The sequence below is a fragment of the Punica granatum genome, chromosome 7 (assembly GCF_007655135.1).
Source record: "Punica granatum isolate Tunisia-2019 chromosome 7, ASM765513v2, whole genome shotgun sequence".
NCBI lineage: Eukaryota > Viridiplantae > Streptophyta > Magnoliopsida > Myrtales > Lythraceae > Punica > Punica granatum.
Window position 1 is genome coordinate 23,711,263 of NC_045133.1, and position 12,452 is coordinate 23,723,714.

Here is a 12,452-nt window from a genome sequence, read left to right on the forward strand (position 1 = left end):
ATGATATTTTTATTCCCCTTTACCTTATAATAATCTCTAAAAAAATTCTCAGACACAAATAACCCACCTCCCATGTCAAACATATTTTATTATTCTTGTTTTTTGGGTGGAAATATTTTATTGTTCTTCCTTCTTCTTCTTCGAGGTAATGTATTATTGAGAAAAGAATACATATCAATTAAAAAAGGTAGTTGATAATTGCATAAAATATAATAAACGCATGAAAAAGTGAATGTTGAAAAAGGAGAGAAAATATCACATGATGATGTAGCGATAAATTGAGTCTTTAGTGGACGAACTTTACATGTATGGTAGCGATTCGACACCATGGAAAGTACCTCAATGCTAGAGTCAAGCAAAATTTGTGTCAATCAATAAGGTATGAACAGTTTGTGGTTTCACCGGATAAATTGAATCCCTAGTCGGCAAATTTTACATGTATTGCGGATCCAACGCCTAAAAAAATATCTCATCATTAGAGCCAAGCAAAATTTCTGTTAATCAATAGGATGTGAACAGGTCGGGGTTTCACCGGGAAAATAAGAGAGAAGAAAAATTGGAGCGTCCCATGCGCGCCCTTTTGCCTTATCTCCTCCCAGCATTGCCTTTATTTTTTAACCATATTTTTTTCAAGCAAAAAATTATCTCCTTTTTCCCGCACAGCATCGGACGTCTTGTCAGCCTAAACCGACGCCGGTTCCGACCAGTCTCCTCCCTCTCTTCCTCCTCCCCCCCGACCCCACAAAGCCATCAACCCTTTTGCCCTTCTTCTCCTTTCCCCTCCTCCTCCTTCTTCATTAGCATGCCCAAGTTCAAGAAGCCCTTGAGCATCTCCTCCTCTCCTCCTTAAGGCCTCCTTGACTGCTAGCTAGCTTCCCCATGCCATGTCTTAACTTCCGCCATGGAAGCCAAGCTTCAGCTCTTCCCTTCATGGCTCCTTTCCTTTTAAAAGTACTTGTCTAGGGTTTTGGTTTTGTGTCGTCTGATAATCACTTCTTGATTTAGGGTTTTTTGGGGCTTAATTTTATTACATGGAGGATCAATACAACCAGATGAACGGTGGGAGTGGCCACCACCGAGGGAATTTCCTCTACCCTTCTAACCAGACATCGGCCATGTCTTTCCACCTCCAATCTGCTACTGATCATCATCAGTGTTTCCAGTCACCAGCTCATGTGAAAACAGAAGCTGCTAATAACAGTAATAATAACAATCATCATCATCTCGGACAGCATCAGAAGCTTCGGTACTCTCTTCAAGCAGGGATCAGCGATCAGAGCTCCTCGAGCAACGAAGTCGAGGCAATCAAAGCCAAGATTGTAGCTCACCCTCAGTACTCCAACCTCTTGGAAGCTTACATGGACTGCCAAAAGGTAATGACGTAGTCGTCCAAATTCTCCGTCTTCTTGGGCGCACTTTTCGGTTTTCGCCATCGGGCGTCGACTTGCGGAGCTATGGGCATCGGTGATGGAAAGTCTGATACTGATAGTATAACAGATTAATTTCTTACCGATGACACCTTCGAAAAGCATATGTATGAGAATTGCCGCACTTATGGTGGATGCAGATTGGAGCGCCGCCGGAGGTGGTGGCGAAGCTGGCAGCGGCAAGACAGGAGTTCGAGGCAAGGCAGCGGTCATCGTCTGTGACCTCTTCAGATGCTGCGAAGGACCCGGAACTCGATCAATTCATGGTCTTCCTCTCTCTTATCACCTCTCCAGCTATAATTACATTTTTTTATTGTAAAATTTATTTTAAAAAAAGAAGAAGAAAGATATGATAATATGGTATAAAAAAGATTTGGGTGTTATTCTATTATATGTGAACGTCCGTATGATTACAAAATGCGATGCAGGAAGCGTACTATGACATGCTAGTGAAATACCGGGAAGAGCTGACCCGGCCGCTGCAGGAAGCCATGGATTTCATGCGACGGATCGAAACCCAGCTCAACATGCTCAGCAATGGCCCCGTTCGTATCTTCAATTCTGGTATAACTCTATATACATAGACATGTATGTATAGCAAGTACTTCACATTTGCTTTCATCTTTGCTACATCTTCACTCTTATTTTCCCCTATGCATGCGCTCCACTATTTTTGTTTGTCATGGGATTTTCTCGGCATGACTACGAAATGTTCTGAGATTATTGGCCGAGACTAACCCTTGTTCGAGCGTCTTGATCTCTAGGGAAGTTCTCATCTTGCTCTCTTCGCGGTGAGTGACTAGCTGAAATGATAGGTCATGTCTGGTTCGTGTAAATGGAAATATAATAATACAGTTGAAACATCTCATAATGCAGTCTTGTCTCTTATTGTGTTTTCAATTTCATCCTTTTCCAGTTTCATGCCCTATTGTACATATAGTCTTCGGCTAGCCTATTGAACCTATATATCCATAAATCTCAACCGTTGCTTTGTTGGCTATATCTCTTTGGTGTCTCGAAATTTCCGTTTTTAGAATGACAAAATCTATCGTGCTTTTCCTTCATGTATTGGAGATTACAAGAACTCCCAGAGAGAGAGAGAGAGAGAGAGAGGTAGGAGCTGGGTCACGAGTATAGCTTAGTGAACTCCTACCTCAATCACGAGTCTATAGTAAAATAGTTGCTTGTTCTTAATATATGATATATAAAATATAAAATATACAAGGAAATTGACAAGCATTAAGACAGCCAGGAGCATATGTTGGCATTGCTTGCCTTGTGAAACTATACAATATGATGTACTCAAGAGATCATCCAAATGAAATAGGGTCAACCAATTTTTACTTGGTAAGGCCAGGAGGTGTTTTATCTATGTTTAGGCACCGGCTTTAGTCTCGAACACGGGGTACTTCTAATGGGTTTAGAATCTCTGTATTGCAAGTAAAGCCTGTCCTGCATCACAGCTCGTGCTTTAAGGGTCACCAATATGGTTGAACAAATTTAATGCGCTTAATTATATATGATTTAGGAGTTCAGAAATTTTGCTATAGTTTTCTGGGAAATAAAAAAAATACTATATATATGTCAATCGCCATTTCCCAATAAATTCAGCTGTTGGTTTTATTGAGGGCCTAGGAAAATGAAGAAAAAACATTGGATGCTGTTCAAGTCAGTGCTACCCAACACCACGTAGCCTGTACGGCAGTCTGTCAGAGTTCTTTGAAGAGTATTGTTTCTTATTTTACACATCCACCAAGTAATAAATTTCTGTTCATGTTCTGAGTTTCTACTATACCTTCCCGTTTTATTTGCTTTTACCTCCGATTTGTCCAAGCAGAAGGTCTACATTCCTGTCACCTATTTGGCCAGTCTATATATAGAGAACTGCTATAGTCGCACCTGCTCAGAATACTAGAGCCCCTTCTGGTTCTTCCTCCACATCTATATCTCGGATTAAACGGATTACGGTACACATCGAACATGCACATACTTCTTGTGTTCTGTCGGTCCCATACAAAGTTCACAAATTAATGATCTAGTGGTTTGCTTACTTGGGTCGGTGAGTACGTAGTCTTCAGTCTATTTGTGGGATTATCTATGTATGAGATGAAATGCAATGTCAGTGGTTTTCAACGTTTTCCTTAGACGGACCACGGAATTTTCTTGTGTATTAAATTCAGTAAGATTTTTACTGTGAGGAGGTGCTAGCTAGCTTGCCTTCTGGATTTGGATCTCAGTATGTGTCTGTTTATATGTATAACAATGTACTGCCCAGCCTGCGCTATGCCCATTGCATGATGCATATCTTTTTGGTTCATTGTGAATGGTAGTCTTCTATATTGGTATTCAATTTGCTTAATCCAATTCCAGCATCATTGAAGGTGTGCTACAATATCCCTGCATGAGATTGATTATGTGGTTTCAATTTAACTTTTATGTGCTTGATTTCGTACATAAAGCATCATTGTAGGAGTGATGATCTAATCTTTAAATGGAGTGGCTTATAGATGTTTTTGGTATGAAACTGATGATATAACAAGTCTACTCGATTTTATTTTGAAATTCTTAGAGTACGTTTGGTTTTAGAGTTAAAGTAATTTTGATTTTGATTTTGATTTTGATTGTGGAAAAGGACAAATGAGATTGTATTATAAATTTGACTTGGAAAGTATGTTTTTTTGTTGTGTAATTGGTAGAGTTAAAATCAAAATCATGATTCTAAAATCAAACTCTGAAATCAAACGGGCCCTAACTGAAATTACTGATTTTAGTGGAAAAGATTAATAGTCACTCAAAGAATCAAAATGTGAATTAACTCCCTTCTCCAATGGTCTGCAACTTATTCTGGCTCTTCATCGCGCCTTTTAGAAAAGCTTACTGAAAGTGCAAGGTGATCTTGGCAATTATTTTCAAATGAAACTGGGGATTTATGTTCTCCGGTGCAGTCATCCTTACACTATTATTTTTTAACCACATATACATAAACATGCACATATTTATCTGTTGACTTGCCAAACACGAATGAGTTATAGCAAGTTATAAATGATCTAATGCTTACTTGGGAAATAAGTACTCTAATATACCTATATTATGATGTATATGTAATATGTTAACTTGACTGTGGCCTTCATGGCTTTTCATAAGAGCTCTACCATAACTAAATGATCCTTAGTTATATAAACCAAAAAAAATTCTTGTTAAGGTGTTAGCTTCACTTTTCAATCATAGTATATATATATATATATGTCTGTTTATATTCAATTTGAGGTTGTTATATGTCCATATGTGGGCAAGAAAAAACATGCCAACAACAAACCGAAGTAGGCATGCTTCTGTGAATACATGCATATAATGTTTGTTTGAAATCATCAGATGAGTTCGACAATTGCAAAATCATGCTAGAGATGGTACCAACTCCTTATGAATATGAAAAAAAAAGAAAAAAAGAAAAGAACATTAGTGACTGCTATAGATGGAGATGCTAACAAGCGACTTCATTTCCATAGACGAGAAGGGTGAGGGTGCTGGTTCCTCGGAAGATGATCAAGACAACAGCGGAGGAGAAACGGACTTGCCGGAAATTGATCCACGTGCTGAGGACCGAGAGCTCAAGAACCACTTGCTGAAGAAGTATAGCGGGTACTTGAGTAGTCTCAAACAAGAGCTTTCCAAGAAGAAGAAGAAGGGGAAGCTTCCGAAAGAGGCCAGACAGAAGCTCCTTAGTTGGTGGGAGTTGCATTACAAGTGGCCATATCCTTCGGTATATGTTCTAACTCCGTAAAATAGAATGGTTCCAAAAAACTTATCGGGTAACTATTTAGCATAAATATCTGTTCGTCGTATAGTGTCTTGTTTTCGTGTTCCAAAACTTGGAATCTCTTACTATCTTACAGGCCTATTAATTTTTCATCTTGGCTCGGATTTTAATTCAAGGATCACCATAATTACTGCAGGAGACAGAGAAGGTGGCATTGGCGGAATCAACGGGCTTGGACCAGAAACAGATAAACAATTGGTTCATTAACCAACGGAAACGGCACTGGAAACCCTCGGAGGACATGCAGTTCATGGTGATGGATGGTCTACATCCCCAGAACGCAGCGGCTTTGTACATCGACAGTCACTACATGAGTGATGGTCCGTACCGTCTAGGTCCATGAGGGGGCTGGGGCCCCTCCATGACGGGTCATTCTGAGGTTCAGGTCTGATTCAAGGATTGTGAGACGATAACCTATAAAAGAAAGCCGAACAATCTCTCCTATTATTTATTGTGCGACAACCGGGTAATGTCCTTGCAAAGCCCTCGTGTCTTCTATGTCTTAGTATACTGTAGCTCTGTCATACGCATTTGATTTTGATTTGGAGTTGCTTTGGCCTGCGCTTTCCTCCTAGGGTACGGAAATTTTAGCGTAAACCAATCTTAATTTGGTGTTGTATGAAAAGCATAAGACATGGCTTCTAGCTTATCGTGTCTCATGTCAGGACGTTGTATTCAAGTTCGGGTTTAGTGAACCGGTGATAATGTATAGGCATGGGGTTTCTTTTGGTTGTTAAGTGTGATATCTTAAGTAGTTGTGTAAGGGTTGGGGAAGTAGAGATGTGTTGTCAGTTCTATTTATATATCAAGTTTTAATGGCAAAAAAGCCACTAATTAATTGTACCACATCTATATAGCTTGGTAATTCTTCTTTCGAACCGAAAGCCAAAGTTGCTTCATGTACTATACGAACTTTGCCATGACTCTATGCTATTATTTGCTTCATTGAGTTGAGCTAATATATTTATTTAAGATTGTGATTGCTGGAGACTTGCAGTTTTTATAAAGATTTTTTATTTTTATTTCATTTACACTTCCGCTAGATATTGCTTTAGGTTTGAGAAAGATCTGATGATGAGGACATAAATTAATCTTTAATGAACAACGTGGGTTGGTTCAAGCGGTCCGACGTTTGTTTCGCTTAAGTAAGATCTCATGTTCGAGTTCTTGTGAATACAGAAAATCCACGCTGATAGAGTTTTATCCCTTAGTGGCCGACTCGGCTCAACTGAATTATTCGGGGTCGAATTAGGCTTTCGAATATCATGATTCACACCGAAACTAATCATTAAAGGGTATCATGTCCATTGAATTTTGTCCTCTTAATACCCTGTTGAGTATGGGAGCATGTATGATATATGTAGATATTTATGATTTTCCCGTATAGAAGGTGAAGTATGGGCGTAATAAATTCGAAAAAAAATAAGAGAATATAAAAAATCGTAATCAACCTGAAATCTAGATGTATTTTTTTTTTGTTAAGTAGAAGTGTGATCTATAAACTTATTACAAGAAAAATGAAAACCTAATTAAAAAGGACGCAAGTGGTTTACAAAAATTGATTATGAGTCAACAGGGCGAGGAGAGATTCATTTGTCAATCGTGGAATAATGAGTCAACACGGCGAGGAGAGATTCATTTTCATTTTTTCTCCCATAAAAGTTTTTAATTGTGCCTATTATATTTTGCATTCTTCTGTAGCACTATAAGTTTGTCCAGAAGACAAGATTAGCAGCATTACCTAATGGTGTTCGGGGGAAATCTCTGGTTTTTTTTTTCTCCCTGTGTGCTAGGTGGAAATAAATATTTACCATGTCTGATAAGGTAATTTTGTGCATTGATAGTCTGATAAGCTATTGATCGGGGACCAAGAGTTTTTATATTCAATTTTCACGAGAAATTTTTCGATTATCCTTTCACATCGCGATACATGAAAAAATATCAATTAAATTATGACAAATTGGCATATGAATATTAATTATTTATAATTGTTACAATATTATTAGTTCTTCATGATTTCACATCATTAAGATGTAAAACTATTGAAGATTTTCTAGATTTTCACTAAAAAACTTCTCTATACTTTATTTCTCCTATCATATCTATTTCCCGCCCTTGGACCATTAATTGGCCTTCTTTGTACAAAAAGAAAAGGAAAATCACTATGCATACATTTTGTTGAGAGAGCAAAGAAAAATTAATGATCTCTTAGCTTATTATCATTATTATCTTTTCGAGTTGAATTTCTTGGTTTTGATGATTTTTGTTCCTGAGACCAAGAAGTATCTTTTGACTTATTGATTGAAATCAATTACCGATCAGTCTCAATTTATGTCCTTTGTTCTTTTTTTTTTTGAGATATATATCAATTAATTTAATTCATACCATGCAATTAGTAGTTAATTTTTTTTTCTGTCGATTACGAGGGAGGTCCCTGAGATTAATAAAATGAAAAAGAAATTTTAATAACTAATTAAATGGTACAAATAGTTTCACTACGAGAATCTTTTATAATCTCTTGATTGATATGTGAGTGTTTCCTATTACGGTATGTCATTTTTCTCTACCAGTTAATTAATTAATTAATTAATGATGCAACTGGGAAGCCCTTTGTTTTTGTCAGCCAACTGGAAGGAACTGCAGCTTGGATCTATTTTCTTTTTAAAAAAAAAATTCAAAGACGAAAAAGTGCAAGCGGCCTATAAAATCAATTCTGCCGTCCAGAAGTCCACAAAATTAAGAAGAGACCGCAGAGTGGTCGGGAGATATTTGGAATTGAAGAGGAGACGATGTGCTACGAGGTGAAGTGCTCCAAGCGCGGCAAGACCACCTGGGGCGGCTGCGGGTGGCACGTGGCGGCCATTCACCGGCGAATCCCCGAAGGACAACACTGCACTTGCCGCCCTTGGCCTGGGGTCAAGGCCAGAGATGGCTCTTCCACCACCACGGTGACTAAGTCATCTCAGGGATCCAATTGTATTATTCTCTAATATGACTCATGTATCCATCGATGTCATTACCAAATTTGTATTTGCTTCACGGTGACTTTTTCTTCATCTTATCGTATACTCATTTGGCATGTGGTTTATATTGCTCAATCTCCTACATCAGTAATTGATGATATGAACCTGAAAGACGTGATATGATTATTGACAACCTCGATCTCTCGGGATTTCAGCGTCCCTAGTGTCAAAAGTATTAAGAATATACATTCATGAGATTCGAAATGCCAAGCACATTAAATTTTCTAGAGAAATTTTGACGGAATGCTTTCAAATTTTATAAGCCTGAATTTCGATTTCTAATGCAGTAAATGCTGCTTTCGCTAAAAAAGAGAGTATAGCTCAGTGACGTGTACTCTCACTCATCAACCAAGAGATGACATGTTCTTTTATCATAGTGCGATTATCCATACTCCTTAATTAGCTATTAGAATTAAATTTTTATTTGATCGTAGATGAATTAAAAAAAGAAAAAAAAGAAGGCCGCTTCAACATCATGCACAAATATTAACGCCACTGAATTTGGACTATCGTGATCGAGTGTATAGACAGATGGACAAAACAAAACTATCATGTCCAGAAATGATCGAAGAATGAAAAACGACAGAATATTGTTCACCCGGAAAAAAAAAGGCAAGAGTATATATTATTAAACTTAAGAGTCTCGGATAACCCACAGGCCCAAGAATCTATACTGGAAAGAGATCCTCTCAATAGGTCCAATGATAAAAGAAAGGGGAAATATCATAGGCCCGCCCAAACATCATTGACAGCCCAATTGTGCCAGCCTTTTCAGTAATCATCCTTGTTGTTGGTCCTCTTTTATTTTATTTTTTTTATTTTTCTGTTATATAACGCTTAGTATTCGAAAACTCAACATATTTTGACTAATCTAGATTTGAATAGGTCAATTGAAAGATCAATCTTTCCCAATGGCAAATTTTCTCCATTCACAAGTCTCGAATTTGAGATCTTACTCAAGGAGAATATGCGTCAAATCACCTAATCCAACTTAGACCTCTGTTGGTTGTTGTTAGTCTATTTTTGATTCAATGGATTTGAATTACTGGATAGTTATTATTGGACTTCATTGAACATGTCTAGTAGGTATCCGCAAACTCAAAGAAAATCATTCCACGCCAATGAAATGCTCATCTATAATTTTTTTAAAAATGAATTTAAATAAATGGAAAGAGGAGTTATTCTCCAAAAACCCAACCCCAATAAGTTGATGTCACCACCAGCAAGGTCGATCTGGCCGAACTCGGGTACCCAAGGCCTATTCGATCTGATGTTCGAAGCCCAGGTTGCACCTGGGGCAGGGCAACTCGAGCCTAACTTTAAGCATGCAAGCAGATTTTGCCTTGGGATCGTTAAAACAAAATCTAGGATCTACTTGTCTGATATAGTTTCAGTATCATCATGTCAATAACTTATGGCACTGACAACATATGATCTTTTTTTTGGGATATATATATATATATATATATATATATATATATATTTATATGCACACTGCATTAGAATAAATTCATACTTTTTTTTAAAATTATTTTTCAATATTGAATTCTAACTCTCAATAGTTAATTTGAAAACTAATATAAAATATGTCCATATACAAGGTCCTACACCAAGACAGATGTCTCCAATAGAGCAGGAAGGTTCGATTCTCATCATGCCAACTACCACATATATCGGTACGAGCATCGCAAATTATGGTCCAAATTTATACATCTCATAAATGCTTAGGCAAACATGACAAAAGAATTCTAAAATATCTCGCAGTATCCCGAGGAGAGCTGCGGCTTGCTCGCCTCCAAACCATAATGCATCCAGCAACATTGTAGAGTCTGCACTTATTGTTTGCCGGCAGAAAGAGCATTATTATCAATTTAATTTGTATGTTTCCCGTGATACATGATTAAGGAATAATGAGATTAATCATTTGGACCCACTGATGTTTAAGTATGTGTGGTGAGAAATTTTAACACCAATTTCAGTTTTGGCAGGCTTCGCTATCCTAAAGAAGAACCAAATAATTACGTTTTACTTCCTATAAAATTCGGTAAGTCCAACTGGTGTTAGAGAAATGGCAAGACTAGAACTCGTGTAAAATCTCCCTTTTGACTAATATTAGATTGGTTTAAATAGTTCAGCGCTTATTCTCCGTAAATAAGGTCTCAGATTTGAATATTGTGAATGATGAAAATTTATGATTAGGACAAGTTTACCCTTTAGTGAATCACGCTAGCTCAAACTGAATTAGTCAGAGTCATCAAACTTTCAAATACTATGATGCACTCTGGAAAAAAAAATCAAACTTTTTCCATGAAATATGTAAGTTTATGAAAAGATGATTGAACGACTTTTGATAGTATATATTATCGTGATTTGTCTCGATTAATAGTATTTCAAGCCTGTAAAGTGGTATGCGGTTCGACATGATTCACGAGGCTCAGGCAAGAGAACATTTTTTTTTTTTTGGCTCGAAGCTCAGGCAAGAGTACATGCCATGTGAAGCCAATAATTAAGCACATGTCGAATCGCACGTTTTAATCTTAAAATATCCCCATGTGTGAATTGAATCAATTAATTCATATAATATTCTGAACTGTTAATTCGTTGTTCACATTCAATTTTAGTATTATATGCATAGAAGTCTCTCCTCGTCTTCATCCTCGTCATCATAAGCCGTCCCTTTTCTAGCCTTTGAGCGGAGGAGACTTCCGATCCCTTTGTTGAAATGGATTTACATTATATCTTCCACGTAAATAGAGAATGGACCTATATGTCTGTCTAAATCAACAAAAAATGGAGGAAAACCTTTTAGCCGTATTCTAATTGGTGATTGTCCGAGGTCCTTTTCATTAAAAGAACATTTTCATGGAATAGTTACGTCTCCATATTGAGTTCGCGCTGTTTCTATTCATTTCTTCTTCACAGGGATAATCGGCGTTTAGGCAGCATGGTGCCTTCAACAAGAGTACTAAATTAATGCATTCCAAACATGCTCGTTAATTAGAAATAAAAAATTATTTATTAGCAATTTTATTTCAATACATTTTTTTTATTTTTCTGATATAATCGACATATATATATATATATATATAATTCATACGGAATAGGAGATTAGGCTTGGTTTTGGAAGTACTATTTCTATGAAAAAGTGCTGAACAAAATAGTGAAAAGATATTATTAATTTCCAAATCTATTACATAATTTAAAGTTTGGAAATCACCATTGTATTTCCTGATTTCTCGTAATTTCTATTTTACCCTTCGAATATGTAAAACATGTGTGTTGCATTCGAATATGTAAATCAGAATTTTGATCAAACAGATACAAAGTAAGGGAAAGGTGTCTATAACATCGAACTTATGCACTCTAATTATACCGTGTGAGACTTTGATGTGACCAAAATCGTTTAATCTAAAAGGTTAATCTTATTAGATTCAATTTGATTTACATTACTTGTTACTCAATGCTCCCCTTAATATTTAACCAACATACTTCTTCTTCTTTCTTTCTTTTTTCCTATCATTTGCATCTCTTGGTATACGGAAGTGCAATGAGCTTGAGCTACTCCATATACAAGCTAAGTTGACTCACTAAGATATAAATCTTTAATCTTCTCCATGCACAAGAGTCAAACAAACCTTGTTTCAGAGGAAAAAGTATCGAACTACTTGAACCAACTCTCGCCGATTTTGTTTTAGTTTTTGTTTGTATAGTTATTGGTTTGTTTATTGTTGAGCTAATGCCTCTATCATACTTTTTTCCTCGTTTGGCAGCAAAATGTCTGCTGTATATATATATATCCACATGAACAATTTCGATTTTGGCAGGCGTCATATGGTACGTCCAACTGATATATATGTTAGAGAATGGCTGAATTACAAAATTGGTGGTTTAATATGTTCCGGAGAATCGGTAAAGTTCCATAAATATAACATGTCAACGAGTACTAATTTACTAATGTTCGTCTTAATGATTATTGAGTACTAAAACTGGCAAAGACAATCCATTGATGTCGGATGGATTAGGTGAGATATACATCGGGACGCCATGAATTTTCATGAGTTTCGTACATTCGATGAATTAGTTTTAGGTGCTACTACGTTCAGTACAATAACTAGTTTCGGGTGATATTTGGTACACCGAGCTAATGTTCATAATTAATGTCGATTTTCTTTTCCTATACTTTTT

General features: G+C 36.8%; 1 protein-coding gene across 1 annotated transcript; it reads left to right on the forward strand.

Annotated features, from left to right (window-relative positions):
• The first annotated feature begins 573 nt into the window (after positions 1 to 573).
• LOC116214294 (homeobox protein knotted-1-like 2) lies at positions 574 to 6,198 on the forward strand. Its single transcript, XM_031549694.1, has 5 exons — positions 574 to 1,373; positions 1,568 to 1,693; positions 1,856 to 1,991; positions 4,934 to 5,187; positions 5,381 to 6,198. The coding sequence occupies exons 1-5, from the start codon at positions 1,032 to 1,034 to the stop codon at positions 5,585 to 5,587; spliced, it is 1,065 nt and encodes a 354-aa protein (XP_031405554.1). The 5' UTR covers positions 574 to 1,031; the 3' UTR covers positions 5,588 to 6,198.
• Positions 6,199 to 12,452: the final 6,254 nt, after the last annotated feature.

Bases quoted from the DNA above. Each gene is read 5' to 3' on its own strand.
- LOC116214294 (XM_031549694.1), top strand. From the start codon at position 1,032: ATGGAGGATCAATACAACCAGATGAACGGTGGGAGTGGCCACCACCGA. The intron at 1,374-1,567 runs GTAATGACGTAG...TGGTGGATGCAG, and splicing joins CTTACATGGACTGCCAAAAG to ATTGGAGCGCCGCCGGAGGT. The intron at 5,188-5,380 runs GTATATGTTCTA...TAATTACTGCAG, and splicing joins ACAAGTGGCCATATCCTTCG to GAGACAGAGAAGGTGGCATT.